Below are 26,076 nucleotides of genomic sequence, written 5' to 3'. Positions count from 1 at the left end.
CCATGTGCACTTGAGAAGAAAGTGTAATGTGCTATTTTTGGATGGAATGTCTTATAAATATCAATTAAATCTATCTGGTCTGTTGTGTCATTTAAAGCTTGTATTTCCTTATTAATTTTCTGTTTGGATGATCTGTCCATTGGTGTAAGTGAGGTGTTCAAGTCCCCCACTATTATTGTGTTATTGTCAATTTCCTCTTTTATAGCTGTTAGCAGTTGCCTTATGTTTTGAGGTGCTCCTATGTTGGGTGCATATATATTCATAATTGTTATATCTTCTTCTTGGATTGATCCCTTGATCATTATGTAGTGTCCTTCCTTGTCTCTTGTAACATTCTTTATTTTCAAGTCTATTTTATCTGATATGAGTATTGCTACTCCAGCTTTCTTTTGATTTCCAAGTGCATGGAATATCTTTTTCCATCCCCTCCCTTTCAGTCTGTATGTGTCTCTAGGTCTGAAGTGGGTCTCTTGTAGACAGCATATATATGGGACTCAGACAGCTGAGGCTCAGACTTAATCCAGAAGAGGTTACCTGGACACGTGCCTGGGGCACACTGTGGCTGCTTTCATTTCTGATTTAGAGCACACCAAGCCTTGCAGACCCCAGCATGTGGTACAGCTCAGGTTGTCTGGATGTGATATAGGGCTGCTGCCCACTGGTCATCCCAGGCCTGGGCCAGTCTGTTGGAGATCTGCGGGCCTGCCAGCCCTGTGGCTGGGCTCATCTAGGCTGGTGCCTGGGATCTCCCTCAATGCCTGCGCATCTGCCTCTGACAGGCCAGGGTGAAGCTGCTCTGAAGCACACCTATGGGGCTCCCAGGGCTTTTTGACAAGGGCTATGTCTGGATCTTCTGGTTTTTTGGTCAGACAGCTGGCTACCTGCAGACTGTGCCTTTTGCTGCAGCTGAGAAGAGAACAGAACAGAGGGCATCTCCAGCTCACCTTCTGATTGTCTTATGCCACAGGTGTTCTCTCCTCAGCAAACATCACCTGGCTCAGCCTGTCTCGAGTCAGCTGCTCCTGGCCTTTGTGGGGAAGTGGGCAGCTGCTCATCTGAATTTACCTTCTCTGTTCCTTTCGCCACCTCCCCTTATTGCCATGGTTTTTAGGCTTGAAACGTGGCCTACATGACCACTGTCTTTGCATCCTACTCCCTGGTAGTATAAATTATGACACCTTTGGGCAGGATCTATTTCTGTCCCTTATAGTACTGTTACAGATTTTGTTTTGATTCAACAGGCCAAACATAAGCAGTCTGTTGCAATGAGGGGTTCTGAGGGAAGACCAGCTTTCCTTCTAAAGTCATGTTGGCACGGACCAAGTCTTTGAACGTCCCTGTTCTGTTATTCCACTGTGGCTTCCAGGTTAAGGTGGCTGCATATCACTCCGGTGACTAAGGATTCGTGTGAAGGCAGATCACTACAGGCATTCTGGGAAGGGGGAACTGTCTAGACAAAGGTCTTTGTGTTCTTGATGGCCATAAGTGCCCCTCTCCCACAGATCCATATTAACTAAAACTTCCCTCCCCTTTGACTTATTTGATTTGTCATCTTGCTGATTCTTCTTCTTCTTTTTTAAATAAATTTATTAATTTATTTTTGGCTGTGTTGGGTCTTTGTTGCTGCGCGCAGGTTTTCTCTAGTTGCGGCGAGCAGGGGCTACTCTTGGTTGCGGTGCACGGGCTTCTCATTGCAGTGGCTTCTTTTGTTGTGGAGCAAGGGCTCTAGGGAGCGTGGGCTTCAGTAGTTGTGGCACGCAGGCTCCGTAGTTGTGGCTTGCAGGCTCAGTGGTTGTGGCTCGTGGGCTCTACAGCGCAGGCTCAGTAGTTGTGGTGCATGGGCTTAGTTGCTCCGCGGCATGTGGGATCTTTGCGGACCAGGGATCGAACCTGTGTCCCCTGCATTGGCAGGCGGATTCTTAACCACTGTGCCACCAGGGAAGTCCTGATTATTCTTCTTAAGAGACCTTAGAAGGCAGCGCAGGAATGGGCATTTCTACAGTTGAGTTCTCTAATTCTGTTGAGAGCCAGTGATTTGTCCTGGCAGATTTGTCTTTCCTGACCTTGAGTGTTAATGTCTACTGCCTGGGACAGAAATTTGCAAGGACCTTCTGTGTTGCTGTGATTACTGCGAACTCCTTTTCCACTGTCGTCCCTTTTCTAGATCCTCACTGGTCTTGACTTCTTGATGAGACAGAAGTAGTTCTTTTCTTTCATCATTTTCTTTGCCTCACGTTTATCAAGTCTATTGCCAGAGACAAGATAATCACTGGTAAAATATGCAGGGTTTAACATTTGATTTTGAAGAGAGCTGGGCAAATGGTCTTTTGCATGGAATTAATATTTGAAAGACTATATTTTTACTTCTAAAAGGAAAGTCTTATTATTTAGCTTCCCAGCTTAAAAATCCTCTAGTGGGGGCTTCAGTGCTTGTCAGATAAAGGCCACATTTCCTAGCCTGGCATACACAGTCTGGCCCCACTTGTCCACACCCTCACCTATTCCCACTCTCCTTCCTGCCCACCCTCCCTAACCACGTGAATTCATTTGCCACTGATTCAGATGAGTTTTGCTCTTTCATACCTCTGTGGCTTTTCCCCACTTGTTCACCTGACAACTTCTCCCTCTCCTTTGAGAGTCTTTTCAGTCATTATCTCTGGGACACCCTTCCTTCATCCTCTAAGACAGTTCGCTTTGGTCCCACAGCACTCTGTCAGTACCTCATGCGCATACCACGTTGTACTATAACTCTTTACTGGTAGGCCCTTGATTAATGCTAGCTTAATGAGTGAACGGTTTCAGACATCAATGCTTGTTTCTTCTTGACAGATCCCCTAGACCCTTCACTCCCGGTGGAGTTTGTAAGACATGGAGACGTCATTCGACTAGAACACAAAGAGTAAGTAACTTTGCTGTTTGGGATAAATGAGTGGCATGAGCATCAAAGGTACAGAGCTCTTTTAAGCTGGAAATAAACAGAAGTCAAATGTGGATGAGGCTCTAGTAAATGGAACAAGGCTGCTGTGCTAGAATGGGAGAATGATTACTTTGCCTATTTTGGCTTTGGGAAGCTTTGGATTTTGAAGGTACCTTTCAACTGCCCTTTTCCTAGGGGGAAGAAAGAAAAAAATTGAGTTGCCCAAAGCTTCTTCTTAAGGGGCTGCCTTTAGAAAGGTATAGGAGTCTGTTTCTGAATATGGCAAACTAGTTCATTTAACCAGTGTTCTCACTGAAAATGACTAAAAATGCTGGAAAATGTAGAAACATCTTCTTAAAAGCATAAAGAACTGACAAGATAGTAAGGAGTTACTAGGTCAAAATCTCAGTGAAAGGGGGAATCCAGAGAAAAAGTGGGACACTGTGGCTACTTCTGCCTTGAACCCACAATCTTGAGTTTTGATTTTTGGGTTTTGACTTCTCTAGAGAGAAGTTTTAAAGTCAAAGCTCTAGGCTCACCCAAAGTGGTAAATTATTGTGATCTTCCCCCAAATTTGTAACCCCCAAAGGCTTAGGGTTAGGATAAATTTGCCCTATCTACCTATATCCAGAGTGTGTTTGGGAGAGCAGGGTGGGGGGTGAGGTTGGTGGGGACACTAAATCTGGTTCCTGAGAAGTTGTAATTACCAGTTGATCTTCACATGGATTTGCAACCCAAATTCATTTCACCTGGATGGTCTCAAAATCTTCAGGCCATGAATTTAAATGAACATGGTCCTAAGACTGTGGTAATGTTCCCTAGGTGCCTGGCTAGAAGCAAATGTTAATCCTCTTTTGGGAAAGACGTGGTTATCCATTCCTATAAATAGTTTTTCAGTGACAGTGAATAGTACACAGTAAAAAATAACTAAGCATACAAGGAAATAGGGCACCATGTGCAAGAATGAACAGAAAAAATAGGCAACAGAAGCAGCCCTGCAAAAATTTCATATGAATTGTCAGATACAGAATTTTTTTTTTTAAATCAGGGATTTTTTTTTAATATACATATAGAAAAGCTATGAGCAGTGTTTTTTCCCTAGTCAGTAAGATTATGGATACTTAAAATTTTAATTTTATTATTATTAAATAAATTTTATTTTTTAAAATAAATTAAAATTTATTAACTAAATTTTATTTTTGAAAATTTCCAATATTTTTATAATGAACATTGATTACTTATTATGGATAAAGTAAGGATTATTACAAAAAGCACAAAGTAAATAAAATCTAAATTAAACCCTCCACTTCCCCCACAAATCCCCACTTTGTAAAACTGGTGATAGGAATAGAAAGCATAGATGGTAGGGAGGCAGTTTACCTATCTCAGGCATATGTAGATTACAAATTTTAATTTTCTTCTCCCTAAACCTACCTCATAAGTCAGGCTAGCTTGCCTCAAAGCCACCAATGTGTTCAGTCATCCCCCTGCCCCCCACCTGAAGTTGTCACCTGTTCGGAAGTGAAGCCCCTTTCTTGGCATATGGTCCAGTACTCCTACCATCTGTCCCTCCCGATATGTTGGATTTAATGGTTTGGATTCTAATTTTTCTTTTTTTTTTTTTTTTTTTTTTTGCGGTAAGCGGGCCTCTCACTGTTGTGACCTCTCCCGTTGCGGAGCACAGGCTCTGGACGCGCCGGCTCAGCGGCCATGGCTCACGGGCCCAGCCGCTCCGCGGCATGTGGGATCTTCCCGGACCAGGGCACGAACCCGTATCCCCTGCATCGGCAGGCGGACTCTCAACCACTGCGCCACCAGGGAAGCCCCGATTCTAATTTTTCTTATCCAAACAGATGACTCTGAGTAGCCTTGGTAAAAGAAGAAACATTGCACATCTCTTTTCTTCAGGATAGTGGCACTTCTCTCTTTTAATTTCTAGGACTTCGCGGAACTTGCACAGTCACTATCACGAGGCCCCCCTGACCCGGAAGCACTATCAGGTCACAGGCTATGGCATAGTAAGTGAGCCACTCGAGTGTGAGCAGGATGTCAAAAACTGTGGGGCCTGGCTCAGGGCCATGTGGTGGAACACATCCTCCCCAGAATTCTGGAATGTTCCTAACGATTGGCTGCACAGGGACTCTTAACATTTAGGAACTTTCTGGCTAGGCTTTTTGCTGTGGGAAAGGCAGCCTATGAAGTCTATTTGTTTCCATTTCTTGCCTCCCATAATCACCATGCCATTTTGATGTTCTGACACTTAATAAATGTCAAATATGAATACTGTAAGGGTCTCTTTTAAAATCATATTATACTTAGAAGCCACAGGGCCACAATATGACCCCAGATGAATATACAAGTTTATCCTTTGCCAGATTCCAAATTCTCATTGGCTTTTTTTTTTGCGGCACGCTGGCCTCTCACTGCCGTGGCCTCTCCTGTTGCGGAGCACAGGCTCCGGACACGCAGGCTCAGCAGCCATGGCTCACGGGCCCAGCCGCTCCGCGGCATGTGGGATCCTCCCAGACCGGGGCACGAACCCGTGTCCCCTGCATCGGCAGGCGGACTCTCAACCACTGCGCCACCAGGGAAGCCCTCATTGGCTTTATTTTTAAGGATTACTTCCCTGTTCCACAGAGGGATATTATCCACATTGCTTTGGATTTTTACTGCCTTGGGATGATGCAGTTAATAGAGGAAGCTCTATGAGTATTTATGGCTTGGGGAGTAATTTGAAAACAGAAACAACTAGTGGGAAAGTAGATTTATGACTATCTGTTACGTTCCCTTCCAAGGGCTTTGGTGCTTCAGTAAAGATTCTGGGTTCCTTAAGGTGGAATTCCCAACCTTCTTTCTATTTGCTCATCCCACATTATACTAGAGCCAAGACTCTGGACTTCAACTTTTTCTGGTGGGCATTTCCTGAGGAGAATTAGATGCAACTGTCTTAATTTCCACAGTACGATATCTAGGCCAGACCTTTCTTCGATGAGTGAGTGTCCCCATGGCCACCAGTAATGGATGCAAATAGCCCAAATTTATTTCTGTTGGCACACGGTGATGTCTTGAGTTTAGTTTAAGGGCAAAAACATTTATTTAGAACTTAAACTCTAGTTCTATAAAGTGAAGAATTAGACTTAAGGTTCCAGGAATTATACTACTTTTCTTGGTTGTAATTGCGAGTGCTGGGACAATGGCAGTCACTTGGTATATTTCTATGGCCCTCTTGTTCCCTTTCCCACCTCAGTCATTTAGGCCAGTTTGGTCTTTGACAAAATTGTTACATGATGGCATCTGAAAGGGTGACCATCTCCCTTTTCTGATACGTCTTCTCTAAAGTCATCTTACTTTCTTTGTATTTTTTTCTTGATTTATGTGGCAGAATGGGACAGGAGACTCAAATGACTTCTGGCGGATTGAGGTTGTAAACAGAAAATTTGGAAACCGAATCAAAGTGCTGAGAAGTCGAATTCGCCTCATCCATCTGGTGACAGGTTGTGTCCTGGGCTCCTCGGGAAAGGTCCTGCCCAAGTGGTGAGTCTCTGGGGTTTTGATGTCCCATGAGTGGCTCATGCTTTTCCTTTCACACTACAAGGAGTATACCAAAAACTTCCATTTCGCAGTGGTCGATGTTCACCTCAGGTTTGCTTTTTCTTTGTGGTGGATGGAGGGAGGAAAGGCATCAGGAGTTTTATGGAGCCCAGAGCTCCAGAGTTCCTTTGGTGTTTGTTGTAATAGTTGAACATTTGTACATCTGGCTTGTGATAACTCTCTGGATCTACGTCTCTTTCTAAAATGGGAATGTTGTGTGCTAGACTCCTCCTAGGATAGTTGTGGAATATAAAAGTGTGAGGCTGAAAAAAGCATGGCCACTGGGTTGGAAAGAGAGGGGCGCCATAGATTGAAGAGCAGTTGGCAGTGTTACTCTCCGGTGGGTTTCAGGTCTTCCGAGAGACATCTGTGACTACTTTTCACAGGGGCTGGGAGCAGCTGGAAGTCACCTGCACTCCATACCTAAAGGAAACCCTCAACTCCATCTGGAACGTGGAAGACCATATCAATCCCAAATGTGAGTGAGGCCATGTCCTGGGCTGGCTCTGAAGGGAACATTTCTAAGTAACTCTCATCTTAGGAAAAGAAACCTTTACAGACTCTGCTCCCACTTTATCTTATTGTTGCCATTTTCTTCCTTTTTTAAACCTAATCTCTTCATATGAATTGTCTAGATAGGGAGCTCCTTTTTTCTCCCCACCCACTTAAACTTCCCATCCTCTTCAAACTCCTCTCTCTAAAGTGACCTACGACCTCACTCGGGGCCAGAGCTGGTTGTCTCTGGTCACTTTCCTTGCCTCCCGCTGGATATGACTCTCTTGCCGCCTATAATGCAGGTCCATCTGCTTGCCTCCTGGGCTATTCTATCCCCTCTGTGGTTACCTCCCCAACCTCAAGGCTTAGAGCAGGCCGGTGCTTTCCCTTTCTGCCCCTGTGTAGGCTCCTCCCCTCCCTACATCCAGCCAAGGCTTTTACAGAAAGCAATGGCTGCAGCCCTTGATCTGATCCCCGTATTTATACTACCAGGCTCCAATTGACATTTCCACTCCCGTGTCATCTTCAACTCAATGCGTGTCTGGATTCATCATCTGTCCTCTTAAGCGACCCCCTTCGCGCTTCTGCTTGATTTCTCCTCTTCATGCTTCCCATTTCATTCTTTTTACCACCTAATTTAACCAACCAGCTAATTAACTAAGTAATTAAACAGCTCTTTGTTTAGATGCTGGGAGCCGTGTGGGGCCCTGGGGATGCCTTGGTGAATGCGACAGGCTCGGTCCCTGTCCTCACAGCCGTGCCTCGCGGGAGAGCAGCGTCATGAAGGCTGATGGTGCCGAGGGCTGCGGGAGCTCCGGGGCCAGGGCTTTTCATCTGTTGCCACTGCCTCCCTCAGAATATCTGCTGAGTGCTTAATATGTGCTGAACGAATGATCGAGAATTCTTCTGTCTCCTCAGCACTCTCACCTGCTTGTTGGCTTGTCAGGAAGGCTACACTCAGACCCTGACAGCAGTGTGGACACCATGGACAGACAGCCATGAGGAGGGGGTGTGTGAGGAAGGTTTACACCTCTGTCATTTCTTTTTCTAGTGCCAAACATCAGCCTGGAGGTGCTGCAGCCCAGTTTTCCTGAGATAATGCTGGAGGCCCACATGGTGATGATCCGGGTACTGTGGCCCCTTCCCATTTGGTGGCTTCTCTAAGAGCTCTTGGGCATCCACAAATTTGGATCATGGATCAGTAACCTTGGTATAGACCCACTGCCCCCTTGTGGAGGACTTAGAAAGTGTCTTCACCTATCCTGGCTTACTTGGTCTTCAAAGGCATTGAATGGTGGTGGCGATGATGGTGACGGTAATGACGATGAACACTTATGTAGCTCTTATGTGCCAGGCGCTACTCTAAGCACTGCACATATATTAACTTAATCCTTATTACAGTCCTCCAGAGATTATCGTTCCCAGTTTACAGATGAGGGAGTTGAGGCACAGAGGTTAAGGAACTTGCCCAGGGTCACACAGCTAAATGTAAGAGGTGGATCCAGGCCTTCAGAGTCAGTGCTAGTTACCACTACACTCCTCTGCCTCTAAGTGAGTCTCACACCTGTTGAAGTGGCAGAGCTCCTGAAAATCATAGTGCTCTTGGTTGAAAATCATGAGACACTGATAGGTGATTCCATCATATGACATTAGGATTAGTTAGGATGAACAGCTAATTTGAGTGTGTTTATATGCAGCATAAAATCCCAACCAAGAGCCCACTCAGGTTCCCAGACAGAAACAAACTGTTTAGGGGGCATGGTTGGTTCTTTTTAAGGTTTTAAAGGCTCGTCCTTTGTACTCTCTATCATTAGTAGCTGACAGCTGCCATCAAAGGTTTAAGAACAATTGAGAGAAGAAATCTTTAAATTGAGAAAGTTCTACCTAGTAGCTTAAAGTTTCCCCTGTGAATTGGAAAAACCCTGATGCGGTTTTGATGTTGAGGGGGAAACCTCTTTACTCTGGCTCCGGAAAACCGGTGTTCTGCAGGAACGATGTTTAAGAATCACGGTTGGGCTTCCCTGGTGGCTCAGTGGTTGAGAGTCCGCCTGCCGATGCAGGGGACACGGGTTCATGCCCCGCTCTGGGAGGATCCCACATGCCGCGGAGCGGCTGGGCCTGTGAGCCATGGCCGCTGAGCCTGTGCGTCCGGAGCCTGTGCTCCGCAGCTGGAGAGGCCACAGCAGTGAGAGGCCCACGTACCGCAAAAAAAAAAAAAAAAAAAAAAAGAATCACGGTATCTCAAGCCAGGTTCGTGGATCTGTGCAGGGTTGCAGAGAGGTGTAGCAGTTGTTATTTTTCCCCGGTGAGCCATTGTCAATTGGTCTTTCCTGGAAGTGATTATGTAAGCAGTACTCAGTAAATATAGCTGACTTATTTCAACAGATTAAATTTAAAAATTCAAATTTTGTCATTTCTGCACATTGGGAGGTGATGAGTTGAAAATAAGCAATCTCTGGCTCCCTTCTTCTCTGACTCTCTGCTTGTAGCTGTCACTCTGGCGTGATGACATAGTTCTTTTGAATATGTGCCTGTCAGTCAAAATATCGTTTTAGGGCTTCCCTGGTGGTGGAGTGGTTGAGAGTCCGCCAGCCAATGCAGGGGACACGGGTTCATGCCCCGGTCCGGGAAGATCCCACATGCCACGGAGCAGCTGGGCCCGTGAGCCATGGCCGCTGAGCCTGTGCGTCCGGAGCCTGTGCTCCGCAACGGGAGAGGCCACAACAGTGAGAGGCCTGCGTATCGCAAAAAAAAAAAAAAAAAAAAATCATTTTAGATCTGGGTGGATTTTAAGACTAAGTCTAAACAAATAGTCTCATTTTTTCTTTCATCATCTAAGAGGTAGAATCAAAGAAGAAAAGGGACATAAGGAACCTTTCTTATTCAACTGATGTAGAGTCAGGATGGGGAGAGAGATCAAAATTGTCTGGACTACAGAAACTGCAGGGGACAGGGCTTCTGCTAGCTGAGCAGAGGGCCTAAGGCCTGGGCAGAGAAGGCTGCTCAGCCTGCTGAGCTTAGGTGGAATAAGCCCACTAGGTGTTAAGCATAGAGAACAATGTACAGATATACATGCCTATAACGGTTGCAGATTTTCCTTCCTTCCGTTTCTTGGTTTACTAAAGGAGCTGGATTTCTCAAGAGTTTAATGTGTAGGATGCCCTTGGCTTGTTATAGCTCTGGCTGGAGTCCCTGGGTTTGGGACTGGACTGGACTGGTTTGAAGGAATTGATTTCCCTCAGAAGCTGCTCTGGGGTCCAGAATGATTCATTCTTCATTCCAAGGCCCTTCAGATGGCCATAATGGTTCAGGGGCTGTGCAGCTGACCCCTTTGGGTGTGACACCCCACTGGCACTTTTAACCCTGGAGGATCAATCCAGCCACCATAGGGAGGCCTGCAAATGATACCCAAACCTCAAGGAGTTGGGTTAGTAAGGCACTGGGTGGTGGTTCCCTGAACCAGACCTGGATCTTTCTTGGGCTAGGCCAGTGGTTCTCAACAGAGGGCGATTTTTGCCTCTGAGGGGATATTTAACAATGTCTGGAGACATTTTTGGCTGGCATCATGGGGGGGTAGGAATGCTTCTGGCATCTAGTGAGTAGAGGCCAGAGATGCTAAACACCCTACACGGCACAGGACAGCCCACACCAGAGACTTCTCCAGCCCCAAATGTCAATAGTGCCGAGGTGGAGAAACCCCAGCCTAACTCCTAGCTCCTCACTCCCCTTCTTGGGAGTGACTTCTCTCAGTCTGTCCTGATGATGAGGCTGACGCCATCCTGCTGGGTAGGATCCAGGATCCTGCTCCTTTTCCTTCTTGTTTTAGCAAAGGCCTGATTTTGCCATTTAGAGACAGGTTGTTGGATAGTCTTGGCTGTTGGACTAAACGGGCTGTGTCTGGGTCCTTCAGGCTAAAGTGTGCATTCTCAACCAGAGCGATATCGCTCCCAGGGGGTAAAATGTATTCTTGGAGGGTGGGAAAAAGAAAAAAAAGCCCTTAACTTTTTAATGTATAAAGCACAGGTATTCCTGCATTATGTAAACAGATATACAGAATAGCTATGGTATTAAAATGTCATGAGGGGACTTATTGTGGTGATTGTTTTGCAATATATACAAATATTAAATCATTATGTTGTATATCTGAAACTAATATGTTATATATCAATTATACCTCAATAAAAATTTCTTTAAAATGTCATGGCGGGGGAGTGTTTAGGGAATGGATGTCTTAAAAAGGTTGAGTGGGGGAAGGCAATGATGGGAAAAAACACTAGGCTAAAGTAACTTTTTCAAAGTCCAGGAGCTTAGAGTTTCTGGGTTTGTGTTTGAAATTGGCCTTCCAAGGGAACAAGTGAGTCAGCCCTGATTTTATATGCCCCTTCTCATCCTCTTGACACCTTGTCCTTGGCCTGGAGATGGATATGTATTTTGTGCCTGTGGGAAACAAGTCTCTCATTCCTCTTTCTCTCGAGCAGAGAGGGTCTGAACGGACTGTCTTTGCTGGGACATGGAGGCTTGCCTGTTGGGAAAAGTAAGTCAGTTTTTGTAAGCAGATGGGCAGTGACTGAGAATGAGCACCTGATTCTTCCCTGCAAGGGAAGGAGAGGGGAGAGGAGAGAGGGTTTCTCTTGACACCTGGCCACACATCAGATCCCCATCTCTCACGTTCCTGTCGGCCTTCTAGAGCTCTGCTTTGACTAGCTTTTCTCTGCCACTTTCCTGCAGGGGAACAATGGCCTCAAACCCAAAGACAACGAGTTCACGTCCAAACCCTGGCACTGGCCTATCAACTATCAGGTAGGGCCCGAGGCAAGAAAGAGGGCGTTGAGATTTGGCGGACGTGGGGTGCGCTGGGGGCCAGGGCGCGGCCTCGCCTGGCTCGGGGTGGCCAGAGGCGGGCTCTGTCTTCTGCCCCGATTCGGATCAGCCTTCCCAGGGAGCTCCCGGAGAATGCGCCCACTCCGAGCCTCCCGTCAGGGCTCCCTGTCTACGAAGGGTGACCTGTCTTCCTGCTCCTGGACCTCATGCGGCTGGGAGGAGCTGAGCTCTGGGCCAGCAGCCTGTCCTCTGCTCCACAGGGCCTGCGCTTCTCAGGGGTCAATGACACCGACTTCCGAGTGTATCTGCTCGGCAACCCGGTGAGTGCCCCGCGCGCCGCGCTTTGGGCCCTGAGCTGCGCCCGTGGAGAGCTGCTGCTCCCTCTCACCCTCCTGTTCTCGTCGCCCTGCAGGTGGTTTGGTGGCTGAATCTGCTGAGCATCGCCCTCTACCTCCTCTCAGGGAGCATCTTTGCTGTGGCCGTGCAGAGAGGGGCACGTCTGCCTGCCGAGGTTGAAGGTCAGGTCCCTGGGCTCTCCCGCCCTCCCACCTAGCAGTCAGGAGGGCGCCTGCACTCGGGGAGGGCCCGCCTGCTGATGGGCCGTCCTTTGCCTTTCCCTCCCCTTGTTCCCGTCTCTTTTGCTTTTTAGAACTCAGTCACCAAATGCCCAGTGCTGTGTTAAACACTGCATCCTCCCAACAACCCTACAAAGTAGAGTTTATTACTCCTGCTTTATGGATTAGGAAATCAAGGCACAAAGAGGTGAAGAAGCTTGTCCCAGTAAGGGATAGAACTGAGGTTCACGCCCAAGCGGACTGAGTTCAGAGCCGTCACTTTTTTTTTTTTTTTTTTTTGCGGTACGCGGGCCTCTCACTGTTGTGGCCTCTCCCGTTGCGGAGCACAGGCTCCGGACACACAGGCTCAGCGGCCATGGCTCACAGGCCTAGCCGCTCCGTGGCATATGGGATCCTCCCGGACCGGGGCACGAACCCGTGTCCCCTGCATCGGCAGGCGGACTCTCAACCACTGCGCCACCAGGGAAGCCGCAGAGCCGTCACTTTCGACCTCTGTGCTCTATGCAGAGCTGCCCACCTTTTCTCTTCTGCCCCTCCCTCGTCCCACGGCCCTGTCCTCTAGTCACGTAGAGAGCAGCCCCCAGGCCGCGGGCCACAGCACCTGAGACCTTCACACAGGCTCTCTCCGCCTCTGCAGCTGCGCGTCTGAACAGACGTAGTCCCCGGCCGCGCCTTCGCCCACCTCCGTCCTTACCTCTGCCCGCACCTCCGCCCCGTCTGCTGCTGCAAAGACCTGCGTGGCAGCAGCGATGTGGGAGCTGGAGCTGGAGGCCAGGCTGCCTGCTGCTGGGGTTTGGCGCCCCTGCCGTGGGTGCCGAGGCCTCCCTGGGCCGGGTAGCAAGCAGTTGCTCCTCTCCTGCCAGCTGCTGTAGGATTGTTCAGCTTGGGCAGAGGAGGGAAGGAAGGCCCAACGAGGTGATGTGGCTTATGCAAGTCACACAGCGAGGAAGGGGCCGAGCTGGGCTAGACCTGGCTCTCTGCCCCTCCCTGTCGGCTGACCGGGCTGTGCTGCTTGGGGCCCAGGGCTGTCCCAGGTCCTGCTGCAAGGAGGCGGGCAGCTCCTGTCGGGCTGGATGATCCATTACTTCCCGTTCTTCCTGATGGGCCGGATCCTCTACTTCCACCACTACTTCCCCGCCATGCTCTTCTCCAGCATGCTGACAGGTCAGCGCTGCCCTCCTGGACCTGGGTACTAAGGGCGGGGCAGGGGAGGAGGCCACCACGGAGCGCCAGCGCTGAGGGGGGGCCCTCTGCTTCCCTGACCTGGGGGGCTCCGTCTGCTGCCTCCCCAGAAGGCATCTTCTGCCAGACCGGTGCGAGGTTTCTCTTCCTTCCATAGGCCTTCTGTGGGACACGCTCCTGCGGCTCTGTGCCTGGAGCCTGGCCTCCTTTTCTCTGGCTGGGCACGTACACACGCTGGGAATCCTGAGCCTGCTCCTGGGAATTGCCTACAGGTGAGCACCCCCTGCACCTTGCGTTGCTGCCCCCCAGCACTGAGGCCTCGGTCCCGGGTGCGTTTTAGACACCCCTGGCACGCTTTTGAAGCACACTGGTGCCCGGCTCTGTCTCCAGAGGTTCTGATACAGCTGAGCCCAGTTTGGGTCCTGTCAGCCACAGTTTTTAAAGCTCCCCACATGACCCGAATGTGCAGCCAGATGGGCGAAGCACGGGCTACCTCTCTGCATTCTTTCCTCTTGCCAGTGGCTCCCAGCTTATGGACCACTCTGGCCCACGTGGGAGGGCGCCCCTCTTTAGTCACGTGGCTCCCAACCAGAACAGTTCTCAGTGGGGTGAGGGAGCTGGTGGTGGAGGGGCGCCGGGGCTGTGGTGCGGCTCAGAACGACTAGGAGGGGGTGTCGTTTGGTAAGCCGCCCTCTTCCCCACCTCACAGGCCTCACAGATCCGCGCTGAGAATCACTGGCCTTTAGGGGCGGCGGGGCAACACAAAAGCCTGAGCAGGGAATCAGGGGCCTGAGGCCCGAGAGCATTTCCACATTTTAATAAAAGGTCTGGGCCGAACAGTCCATGACCAGACCCTGGACTTCTCTGTCTCCTCGGCCTCTCGGGAAGAGCCCTTTCCCTCACTGGCGTTAAGCCAGCCTCTTCCAAGTTCGCAGACTCTGGTATGGCTAGGTGGCAAACTCACGCAGACGTGGTGACCAAAAGGGGTGGGCCTTGTAGGTAGAGAGGGTCCGATGAGCCCCGGCAGGAGGAGCTGAATCTCACGGGTCTGCAGGGCGCCCACTGCCTCCCACTGGGTTCTCTCCCTCAGCTTCTACCTCTTTCATCCTCTGGCATATGGGATGGTTGGTCCGCTAGCCCAGGACCCCCGAAGTCCGATGGCAGGACTAAGGTGGCTGGAATCATGGGACTTTTGAGGCCACTGCAAGGACTGCAGCCTGGGTCCAGGAACTTCCTGGGGACAGCCAGCTGTGGAGCCAGTCCCTGGACCCTCCCAGCTGTGGAGGAAGCTGCCTGAGGAGCCCGCGGAATTCTGCCACCTGCCAGGACCACGCCCTGGGAGCATACCCAGAGTGTAAGCCACTAGAGAGGGCCATGGCTCTGCTCTAACCGCAGCGGTTCCTCCGCTGGGGCTGGCTCAGCAACAAGCGACAACATCTCTCAGGCCCGTTTCCCCGAGTGTGCAGCGTGAGGAGGGATGAGTGTGTGAGAGGGTGGGTGTGAGTGTGGGGGAGTGTGCGTGGATGAGTGTGCGAGAGGGTGGGTGTGAGTGTGGGGGGAGTGTGCGTGTGAGGGTGTGTGTGTCCGTATACCTGCGGAAGATAGACCGTGACTGTGGACAGCTGAGTGTCATGAACTCTAAGAAATCGTCCAGGGCTACAGTAGTATTCTCTGGGGGTTTTTTTCACACTGGATTTGGTTTGTAAGATTCATCAAAAATTCTCAGACCTCCAAGAAGGCTGAAAGCACTGACCCCACCTTGGGATGTCACCAAGGGCAGAGCAGATGGTATTGTCACGGCTGTGCTGCCCTCCTTCCCACAAATAAGCAAAGACAGCTGAGGCCCCTGAGCTGGAGGGCCCGCTTCCCAGCTGCTTCCCCACGTGGCTGCTGCCGGGAAGTTTCCTCTGTGGCCGCAGGCGGCTGGACTTCTGCCTGCGATGTGCGCAGAGGACTGGGCCCCAGAGCGAGGCAGCTGAGGACTCACCAGCCCTGTTGGCCTTCCTCAGCCCTCGGTTCCTCACTATCTGAGAACGTTACATCACGAGGTTGGTGGGAGGGACGGCACCCTGTCCTTGGCTACTGTGTGTTCTCAGGCCCTGTGAGCCAGAGGTGATTTCTGGCTGCCCATCCCTTGCCCTCTGCATCCAGCCTGACTGTGAGGGTGGGCCCGATGCATTCTCCTGATTGCAGGGAGAGCCTTGGGGGCCCCTCTCTTAGCAGCTGAGGTGGATGTGTGGCAGCACAGGGATGTGTATGGTGCTGGGCTCGAGTCCCAGCCCGGCGTCGGGGTGTGGGCTGCCTTGGCCTTTCTGGGCTGGTGTTCCTGTCACTCACTAAGCTTTCCCCAGTTTTACTTCTCTAGTCCTCCCCTGCTGATAGCCCCCCTCCCTTTCACTTCATTTCATTTCCTTTACTCTGTGTCACTGTCTCACCAACCTCTTTTTCCCCAAAGACCCAGAGCACCTAGAAATGCCTGGGAGCTTCTCCTCTCTACCACTTTGAAGCCCAAGCAAGAAGCTCAGAGCTGTTCCTTTTACTTCCTCCCCATATGAAAGAGAGAAAGAAAACCCTTGGGTTAGAACTGAACAAACCCAAGGCCAATCCTTCAGCCGGCCTCCGGCCTCCCGGTGCATGACAAAATATTATTTTGTCTCAGAGGACTGTGATGCTTCAAGGTTTAATGATGCATCTCTGCCACACTCCATCTTCCCTCCTCTGTAGCCCCCACCAGCTCTGACAGGGTCAGAGCTCTTTAGAGCATCTTTGCTAGGCGGTTGCCACGGAGACTGGAAATTGGTCCCAAGGACAGGCTGCGCTACCTAATGGGTGGTGGGGAGGGAAGCTTCTGGCCATGCTTGGACGTTCAGACCAACCATCATTAATGTTAATAGAGGAAATGCAGCAATGTCAAAAGCAAGGCAGGTTCGTTAATTAGATCTGGGGCCTGATGACCTCCCTTTCCCAGGGCTGCAGCCCTTTTGACTTCCCCCAGCAGGAAGCGTTGCCGGGTGCTGAGTCTGGGCTGCTTGCTTAATTGCATTTCTGGAAGGGAAGGAGAACTGGGATGGAGAACCTCCTGCTCTCCCCTCCTCCCCCGCTTCTCCCTTTCTCTCCCCCAGGCCAATTTCGTTTCTTCTGAGCTGGGTGGGGGCAGCCATCTTGGTGGGCTCTCCTGGAGGTGGAACTCAGGAACCTGTGCTTGGCTCTTAGCAAAGAACAGCGGCCCCACGATGACAACCGGAAGGTGGCTGATGTTCCCTTGTACCTTATTTCCTAATAGGAGCTTGTTGGAAGGGAGGTGCTCTGAAGGCAGCCACTCTGAGCGAGGGTGAGGAGGGAGAAAGCTCAGCCAGCTTCCTGCCCATCCCTCCCTCCTAATTTGGCCACACTGGGGACAAAAGTTTCCTTTGTCTCTTACACTGCTTTCCAAAGATGGAGAAGAACTGTCCGCCCACTCCCTCCTCTTCTTCCTTGCCCAGACTGGCAGACACTTCTCTGGGGACAAGGCCGCATGGGTTGATGCAGCTTCAGGTACTCAGGTTCTGTTGTTGGGAGATGCTGAGGAGAGGGGCTGTCGTGGTGGTGCCCTGAATATGGGCTCCAGCCCCCAGGAGCAGGCAGAATGGGACACGCCCCACAGACTTGCTGGCGGAGGAAGGAGACGTTTGTTAGCTCAACCTCCAGCCGGCTTCTTGAACCACATTTTATATTAAAAAAAACTTTCCACAGATAATCAGAGGCCGTTTACTTTTGTAATAAATAGCTGTAATAAATAGCTCTTATTTTGAACGCCATGTTGTTCTTGTTGTACTTAATTGAACCTGACTTGCCCTCTGGCTCCCAGAAAGAAGAGAAGAATGTTTTGAGTGCAGGAACCATTCCATTGTGTCTGGAGTCTAAGGCCATTCTAATTCCAGCAGAGGCCCTGGGCTAGGCAGGTGAGCCTGATTACACCAGGGAACACTTAGGCCCTCTCATGGATAAGGTTACTTGAGTAATGTTGGTTGTTATTTTGATTTATTTAAACTTATTCTAAAATAAGTAGGAAGCTGGACCTTTTTCTCTTTTAACCACCTCACACAAGTATAGAAAGGAATGAGAGAGAGAGTAACGGTTGTCCACTTCTGAGACAGCTGAGTGGCCCAGCATGGTAGCAGCAATGTCCATTCTGCTTACAAAGCGGCCCCCATCTTTTTTGTTTTGTTTTATTTTGGTTTGTTTTTGTTTGGTTGGTTGGTTGGTTTTAGGCCGCACCATGCGGCCTGCGGGATCTTAGTCCCCTGACCAGGGATCGAACCCGTGCCCCCTGCATTGGAAGCACGGAGTCCTAGCCACTGGACCGCCAGGGAAGTCCTGGAGGCCCCCATCTTGACAGGGATCATCTGTTATCAGGAGTCATGTTAAGGGTCCAAAGGAGGTAAGAGCTGACATGTTTTGGACAGAAGCTGAGGGAGGAGAGGGGTCCACGGCGCTGTGAAACTGGGGATCTTCTGGGCTGTCTGACCGACCTCCTCCTTAGGACCAAGAGTAGCTGGAGGTGAGAGAGAGGGGATCCTGCAGATCCTCAGGGGATGGGACTGCCGAGGACAGGCAGATTAGAAAAGGACCAAACGCTTCTTGACTGGCACAGCTTAGTTTACCAACTCGTGATGCATCTGTGACACTGAATCCTCATAAAGGCCCAGTGAAGTCAGTGCTGTTTTTGTCCCCATTCTACCCAGGAGAGATTCAATTAATTGCCTGATTAGTAAATAGTAGAGCCAGGACTAGGTGCCGAGTTGCGCTTTTTCTGCTTCTCCAGCCTGGTCCTGGGACTAGGAGCACCTGCCCAGGACAACCTGGATCCCCTGCGGAAAAGCCTTAGACTCAGATTAGCGTGTTCCTTTGTACCTTCTGCCTAAAGCATCGATAGCTCATCGCCCAGTGTTTCCTGGTGCACCCAGACCAGTGGCTTCCTGGGAGGAAAACAGCCCTGATTTGTAGTATATGCCAATTTTCATGGTGTATATACTCCACCATGGCCTATTTCAGGCTACCAGCCTGATGTTCCTAAATGAGAAGCTGGAAAGGTGAGCACAGTTGGCTGTCACAAGCCATCTGAGAGCCAGCTCTGACACACCTTTGACCCAGACCCAGTGATCCTGGCTTGGTCTGAACTTTGGACACAGCTCTTGCTCACAGTCCATTAGAGTGAGGAAGGCAGTGGAGCACGGAGGCCTACTGGAGGTGCCAGGGTCAGTCCAGAGGTCAAATCCTGGCCCTACCACTTATTAGCTATGTGACCTCGGGCCAGTTACTTAACTTCGTTGCCTCCATTTCCTCAACAGTAAAACAGGCTATAATAAATAGGATCTACTTCGCAGAGTTATTATGAGAATGAAAAAAGTTAATGATGCAAAGTCCCTTGTACAGTGTCTGGACATGGATGCTCAATAAATGCTAACCCTTTACTGTTGGTGATAAATCGGCCTCAGTGACAGCACTGGCTCTAGAACAGAACTTGAACCCTCTCCTCAATTAGAACCTCCTGCCCAAGTTGTGGGCAGATGCCAGGGAGGGGAGCTCCGGTGACTTTCCCCCAGCCCCTCAAATATGGAGTCAGACCCTCTGTCTCCTGGCTGGAATACACCACCCTGACTGCTTAGGCTCAGCCAGGTTCTTGGGCCTTTTCACTAAGGGGAGCGGAGACTAGAGTGTACTCAGCTCTCTCCTCCTACCTCCTGGCTCTAGAAAGGCAGAGTGAGTGCTGGCTTCACCACTTACTAGTTAAGGCCATCAACTCATTAACCTCTCAGACTCCAGACCCTGCCCAAAGGAGAAAACAGGCAAGGAGGGTCCTGAGTGTAGACTGTTGCCAGGAAGTGCAAACTGGGTGGCGTGGGACGCCTTAGACAAGCCAGGTGGCCTGGAGCACTGGGCATCTGGGCACTGAAAGGTCAAGGTCGCCAGAGATATACATGGTTTTCCCCTGTGACCTGGCTGCAGGGCCATGGGACACCAACCTGGGAGTCCAATCCCTGAGCACCCCGGCCTTCTCCCTTCAGCCCCCAGGCCCTTTGTGTTCTCACTTGGGGATCTCCTGGACTCCTTAGGACACAAGCCAGGCTGCCTTACAGCTCTGTTCCCCTGCTCCAGCCCAGAGCCCCCCGAGATGTGGGGAGGGATGGGGAAGAGAGGAATAGGGTAATAGTCCTATATTATTAGCTAAATTCCTAATAGCTCTAAACTCTTGAGTCCCCAGAAGAGGGAGGGCAGCGGGATGGTCACTGGGCTCGGCTGGGAGCAAGAAAGAGGAGTTCTGCTGAGACCCTCAGTCCTGATGGGGGGCCAGCAGGAGAAGTTCTAGAAGGCAAAGATTCAACACTCCAGGCCTAGCATAGGGTTGGGCACGGAGCCTCAACCTGTTCATGATCCAAGGCCCCAGCACACCCACCTTGTACCCAGAGACCAAAGGAGGCGGGCTGAGAGGCTCCTGGAGACCTCGCTCCCAACCCCCTCCATACAGCTTAGGAAATGGAAAAAGAGAGGTGGGCAGACTGAGAGGAGACAGGCTCGGAGACTTGACATAATGAAAGATAAATGAGGGTCTTGCTCTTCAAAACCTGGGCCACTGGAACTGGGCCGGGGCCTGAGGAACTTTCATGCTTGAAAGAGAAAGGTTTAGGACTTCCCCGATGGCGCAGTGGTTAAGAATCCGCCTGCCAGTGCAGGGGACACGGGTTTGAGCCCTGGTCCGGGAAGATCCCACATGCCGTGGAGCAACTAAGCCCGTGCGCCACAACTACTGAGCACACGTGCCACAACTACTGAAGCCTGCGTGCCACAACTACTGAAGTCTGCGCGCCTAGAGCCCGTGTCCGCAACAAGAGAAGCCACCGTCGTGAGAAGCCCGTGCACCGCAACGAAGAGTAGGCCCTGCTCGCCGTGACTAGAGAAAGCCCGAGTGCAGCAACGAAAGCCCAATGCAGCCAAAATAAATAAATAAATAAATTTATATTTTTAAAAAAAGAAAGAGAAAGGTTTAGGTCTAATTGACTTCACACCCTGAATGGCAAACATGAGATTCTGTATCCTGAACTTCAAATTAAAGAAATAAATAGTACTTCTATCTAAACATTTACAAAAGTCTATTAAAAATCGCTGAATAGTAGAATGTTCTAGCGTAACTCCCTTAATGTCCAAGAAGTGGAATGCTCACAGCTGCTGCACCCAAGACCCCACCCTGGCCAAGCAGAGCTGGGTTTAGAACATGAGCTGACAAATTTCTAAAGATGGCAGCTGACAGATTTCTCAAGAAAACCCAGGCCTGGCTGGAAATGGCTGTGGTCTTGGCGCTGTCCCTAAAGCTGAGAGTCCTGGTGGTCCCCAAATGTCACGGGGTACCTCAGTCATACCGAGAACTAGGGCAGACCTCCTCCCTCCCTTCCCGGGCTTCCGCCTTGTCACACAGGTAGGCGCCCTGGCATTCACTGGCCCACGTTGGGGCATAAGGAAGGGGACCCTGTACCAAGGGGTCAGATGCCTCCAGGCAGTGTTTGAGTGGGGCTCTTGGAGAGGTGGCTCTCTCAGAGCTTACCTAAGACGATCAAATTGAACTCCTTGCCCTAACTAGGGAGTGTCACCAGATGAGAAACTGAGGTCCCGAGAGGCTCGACGATTTCTGCGAAGCTCTGAAGCCCGGTCGTTTCCCAGGCCACCGGGTCGTCCCCGGCCAGAGCCAGTTGCCCAGAGATGCGCGTCCTTACGGACGAGAGGAGGGCGGGGGCCGCGTTTGCTTTAAAGCGCCCCAGCCCGGGCGGCGCGGGGCGGGGCGCTCTCGGAGCCGTGGGGTGCAGGGCGCAGCGGCCGGAGCGGGGTCCCCGGAAGCGCCAGCGGGGCCGGCCCGGCGGGGGCTCCTCCACCTGGGCGGGGAAGGAGCGGTTGCAGGACCCCGCCCGGCCGAGGCGCGGGGGCCGTAGGAGGTGCCGACTGGCCGCGTCGCCGCGGAGATGGCGCGGCACGTGCGGTGACGGTGCCCGCGCCCCGAGGGTCCCAGCCTAGCGCCCCGCGTCCCCGGGCGAGCATGGAGCGCCCGGAGCCCGAGCTGATCCGGCAGAGCTGGCGGGAGGTGAGCCGCAGCCCGCTGGAGCATGGCACCGTCCTGTTCGCCAGGTGAGGGCGGCCCGAGCGCCCCCGGGATGCGGGTACCGGGGTGCCTCGCCAGGAATGGGTTCGAGGCGGCTGAGCTGGCGCCAGAGGAGGGAGACTAGCCCGCTGCTGGGGCGCTGGGGCGCCTCCAGATGTGCGCCAGAGGAGCGGCGCGGGGCGACGGGTGGCGCGGCCCCTGCTGCTCTTCCCACGGCGGTGGCCCGTCTTGCGAGCCAGCACGCCCCGCTCTCTATGGGGCTCTCTGGGTGCCGGCCAGGGTCCGCTCCGGCGGACCTCCTTACACTTGGGCCAGCGGCCTCCGGTCCCCACGCTGCGCCCCCTCCCTGGCTGTGTGCCTCCTGAGTGGTCTTTTCTTGGGTGGTGACTGCAGGGGTGCCCACCTCTGCCCATACGGGTAGACTGGGGTGTCCCGAGGGCTTGTGTGGGGAGGGCGTACTGGGTGCCTGGCCTGCAGAGCACAGGGTCCGGGCCCCAGAAGTGTGAGCTTCCAGCAACCAACAAAAGAATAAACCTTTCTGAGGAAAGGACTGGGCTAGGACCAGAGGGCTGCCAGGGAAGGGATGACAGATGCCCAATTCTCACCACTAGAGAGAGGGGTAAGGGGGTGTGCAGACCCCAAGGGGGAAGAGGGGAGGCCAGTCTTCAACCTCAGCTTGAGGGTGTCTAGGTAATCCCTCTGCCATCACCAAAGAGGCAATGCTACCTCACCATGGTTTTTCAGGAGGCTTGGCTCCCTAAGCCAGCCCAGAACTTCTGAAGAGGTTTTCAGAAAACCTCCCCAAACAAAAAGGGAATAAATTTGCAGAGTTACACAAAACCCCAGTGGCTTTCCCAGGTGTGGCTGAGAGCTTCTGCTTGTGCCTCCCAGCTTTCCCCAAACCCACTGTTTTCTCAGGCACCCTCTGTGGTTCTGCTACGCCTAAGCTGTGTGACCTTGGGCAAGTTACTTAACCTCTCTGGGCTTCTGTTTCCTCCTCTATAAACTTGGGATAACAGTTATACCCACTGCTTAGGATTGTGAGGAATACATGAGTTAACCACGTGTAAAGTACTCCATTCTCAGTAAGTGTAAGGGGTTCTATATACTATAATTATCATTGCTGGCCCAAGCCCCCTTGGGCACGATGACATTGGGAGGTTCTGACCCAAGGATGGGAGGGAGGGAGAGAGAGGTTTTCTTTTCTCCACCATGGACTCCAGGCTTCCTGTTTGAGAACCCCTTCCTGTCCCAGTCCACACCCCTCAATGGTTTATGGAGAGGCTACCCTATGCCAGGTCGTATGAGAGGCCTGGGGACACATTGTTTTTTCCCGGATGCCACTTCCAGGTTGTAGAAGAGGTGGGAGAGCGGCACTGGCAAAGCTGGCCAAGGGGTGCCCGCTAGGCTGGCGGGTGCGCTATAGTTCACAGCCAAGGCTCTGCCCGCCCTCTCCTGCTGCTGGGCAGCCAGGGCCCACGGAGCCTGCAGGGGCAACACCCCAGGGCTGACACCGGGCCTCCACCCACAGGCTGTTTGACCTGGAGCCGGACCTGCTGCCCCTCTTCCAGTACAACTGCCGCCAGTTCTCCAGCCCGGAGGACTGCCTCTCTTCCCCTGAGTTCCTGGACCACATCAGGAAGGTGAGGGGTGGGCGGAGCACCTTCCTGGGAGAGACCGAGGAGCAAGTCGGGAGAGTTACTTCGTTTCCTGCCCCAGCCCTGGTCTGAGCTCCTCCTTCTGCCCCCTCCTGTCAGAGGCATCTGCCCCTTTCCCTTTGCGCTGAGCTGGGCAGAGTTTGGGGCACCCGAGTCAGCCTTCTCCCCGACGCTGTTCTCAGCCAGCTGCTCCCAGCTCTGCCATTGCCCTTGGCCTTGTCCCCTGGCTCCCGTAGGTGGTGTTGGCACTGATCCATCAGGGGCCATCTGCCTGTGAAAACCAAGCTGGGGGTTTCTCAGAGGCTGGCGACTCTCACAGGGCCTCCGTGTCCCCTCGTCCCAGGAGGACAACACTGTCCAGCAGGTGTGTTTAGGGCTTTGAGCCCCTCAGAAGAGACCAGCTTCCTCCATGGTGTAACACTAGTAGTTTGGCCACCATATGTTGAGCGCCTACTGTATGCAGACGCAGGCTGCCTTCTGTCTCTGATACTGGAAAACTGAGGGTCCTCTCTTCCTTCTGGCTGGGACCCCCAGGTTCTGGATTTTGGTTGTGAGAGGAGATGGGGAGTTGCTCTGGTCTCTGTTTCACCACCACCTTGGCCTTGGCAGGTGATGCTCGTGATCGACGCTGCGGTGACCAACGTGGAGGACCTGTCCTCGCTGGAGGAGTACCTTGCCAGCCTGGGCAGGAAGCACCGGGCAGTGGGTGTGAAGCTCAGCTCCTTCTCGGTGGGTAAAGGGGCTCTTTCTCTCTCCAAAGCTCCTGGCCTGAGGCCACCACTCTCTCCCAGGCCTCTCCTATCCACCTGTTCATCCTTCCCACTCCTATACCCTCACGTGACCGGGGCTGGGGCATGCATTGTTATGTACTTGCTGTGTGACCCTGGCACTGCCTTGACCTCTCTGAGCCTCCAATTTTTCTTCTCTGGTACGGTTTCCCTTAGAACCATAGGAAGTGAAGGAGCCTTTGAGATTAGCTGGTCTGCTCAGTTTTATATTGCTGTGTAGAAAACCATCCCAGAACAACCTGGCTTAAAACAATGATTTCTGATTTCTCTGGGCTCAGTTGAGCGGTTCTTCTGTTCCACGTGCTGTGGCTGGAGCCATGCGTGCACTGCATTCAGCTGGGAGCTCAGCTGGGGCTGGAATGTCCAAGATGGCCTGTCACCCTTTGGGATCTCTCTCTCCGTGTGGCCTCTTACTGCTCAGTAGTCTAGCTGAGATTCTTTACAGAGTGGCACCTGAGTTCCGAGAGGGAGTCTTTCAAGAGGAGAAGCCAGCCTCTGCACGCATCACTCTTGCTAATGTCCCATTGGCCAAAGCCAGTCACATGGATGAGCCCAGTGTCAAGGGTGTGAATCCTTGAGATATGGTTCACTGGGGACCCTGACCTGACAGCCTACCACACAGTCACCTTGCCAGACGTACTCACCTTGAGGAAGGCACTGAGTTTGTCTTGTCATTTTCTCCATCCCCAGCACTAGCACAGTATCTGGTATTTAGTGCATATTCAGTAAATATTTGTGGAATAAATAAACTGTATTTTATAATTACTAATAAAACATGAGAACCGTTATTACTGTTGAAGACTTACTGTGTGTAGATGCTGTGCTAAGAGCTTTTCAGAGATGATCTCATTTAATCATCCCAACAACCTGATGAGTTGGAAGTTTTACACTCCCTGTTTTACTGATGAAGCATCTGAGGCTCAGAGAGGTTACCTAACTTGCTCAAGGTCACACAGCTCATAAGTAGTAGAGTCAGAAAGTGAACTCAGGTTCATCTCAGGTTGCAGAGCCTGGACTCTTAACATCATGACTGCTCTCTTGCAGAGGAGGAAACAGGCCTGGAGGCAATGACTTTGCTTGGTCTGAGCTGGAGTTCCCAGGCAATGCCTCGGCTCCACTCATGGGGTGGTTGTGAGGCTGGGAGTGGAGTGAAATGCTTTGTTCACTTTAAAGCCTCACCTTTAAGGTGTACACAAGGATTGGGGCAGAATCCTGCTCAGGAAGCATGGACCCCCGTGCAGGAGAGAAGAAAAGCCCAGGAGTCCTTACCAGCCCCAAGCCTCAGTTCTCTCACCTGTGGAATGAGGGCACGCCTTCCTGCCTTTGGGAATGACAGGTGCCCCTTGCCTCTGCAGACGGTGGGTGAGTCCCTGCTCTACATGCTGGAGAAGTGCCTGGGCCCTGCCTTCACACCAGCCATGCGGGCTGCCTGGAGTCAGCTCTACGGAGCCGTGGTACAGGCCATGAGTCGTGGCTGGGATGGCGATTAAGAGGCGGCCCTGCCCAGCGGCCTCCGCCTGGTGGCCCCTGATGGTCTGTGTCTACCTGTTGGTCTGTGTCCATTGTAGCCCAGGCTCCCCTAGGCCTCCCTGCATCATGGTCCTTGTCCCCTTGGCCATGCCGGAGAGGTGATGGAACAGGGCTGCGTCTCAGTCTCCCTCACCCCCAACTGCAGACAGGGTGGCTTTTCCTTAGAAAGGGGCCTTCGGATTTCCTTGAATTTCCAGTAGCTTCCTCCCTGCCGGCCTTCTTTCCTCTGTGGCCTCCCCTCTTCTTCCAGGAGGAGGAGCAGCGTTTTGGTAGCAGAGGTGGCACGGACCCAGGGGGTATGGGGCTTTGAGGGAATGGGCTCTTCTGTCACCCTCCCTTCCCAGGCGAGCCTGGGCCAAGCGGGGCTGGCGTGGCTGAGCTTCGGGCACCT

General features: G+C 51.9%; 2 protein-coding genes across 2 annotated transcripts in view; both read left to right on the top strand.

The window, feature by feature from the left end:
- Window positions 1-14,777, top strand: part of POMT2 (protein O-mannosyltransferase 2) — a gene marked incomplete at its 3' end in the record, with an annotated part of 46,224 nt that extends 31,447 nt beyond the window's left edge. Inside the window, exons 11-21 of the mRNA XM_079700668.1 lie at window positions 2,830-2,899; window positions 4,857-4,935; window positions 6,300-6,451; window positions 6,895-6,986; window positions 8,055-8,131; window positions 11,732-11,803; window positions 12,085-12,144; window positions 12,237-12,342; window positions 13,423-13,563; window positions 13,739-13,853; window positions 14,672-14,777. Coding sequence (XP_079556794.1) covers window positions 2,830-2,899; window positions 4,857-4,935; window positions 6,300-6,451; window positions 6,895-6,986; window positions 8,055-8,131; window positions 11,732-11,803; window positions 12,085-12,144; window positions 12,237-12,342; window positions 13,423-13,563; window positions 13,739-13,853; window positions 14,672-14,777 — 1,070 coding nt within the window. The remainder of the gene's footprint in view (window positions 1-2,829; window positions 2,900-4,856; window positions 4,936-6,299; window positions 6,452-6,894; window positions 6,987-8,054; window positions 8,132-11,731; window positions 11,804-12,084; window positions 12,145-12,236; window positions 12,343-13,422; window positions 13,564-13,738; window positions 13,854-14,671) is intronic.
- Window positions 14,778-21,646: 6,869 nt separating this feature from the next.
- NGB (neuroglobin) lies at window positions 21,647-25,645 on the top strand (the record flags this gene model as incomplete). The annotated part of the gene is made up of 4 exons (XM_079700142.1): window positions 21,647-21,735; window positions 23,241-23,352; window positions 23,977-24,096; window positions 25,511-25,645. The coding sequence occupies 4 exons, from the start codon at window positions 21,647-21,649 to the stop codon at window positions 25,643-25,645; spliced, it is 456 nt and encodes a 151-aa protein (XP_079556268.1).
- Window positions 25,646-26,076: the final 431 nt, after the last annotated feature.

Source organism: Hyperoodon ampullatus (genome assembly GCF_949752795.1).
Source record: "Hyperoodon ampullatus genome assembly, chromosome: 3".
In the NCBI taxonomy this organism is placed as follows: Eukaryota; Metazoa; Chordata; class Mammalia; order Artiodactyla; family Ziphiidae; genus Hyperoodon; species Hyperoodon ampullatus.
Note: the sequence above shows the minus strand (reverse complement) of the source record. Positions and strands in the feature narration are given on the sequence as shown.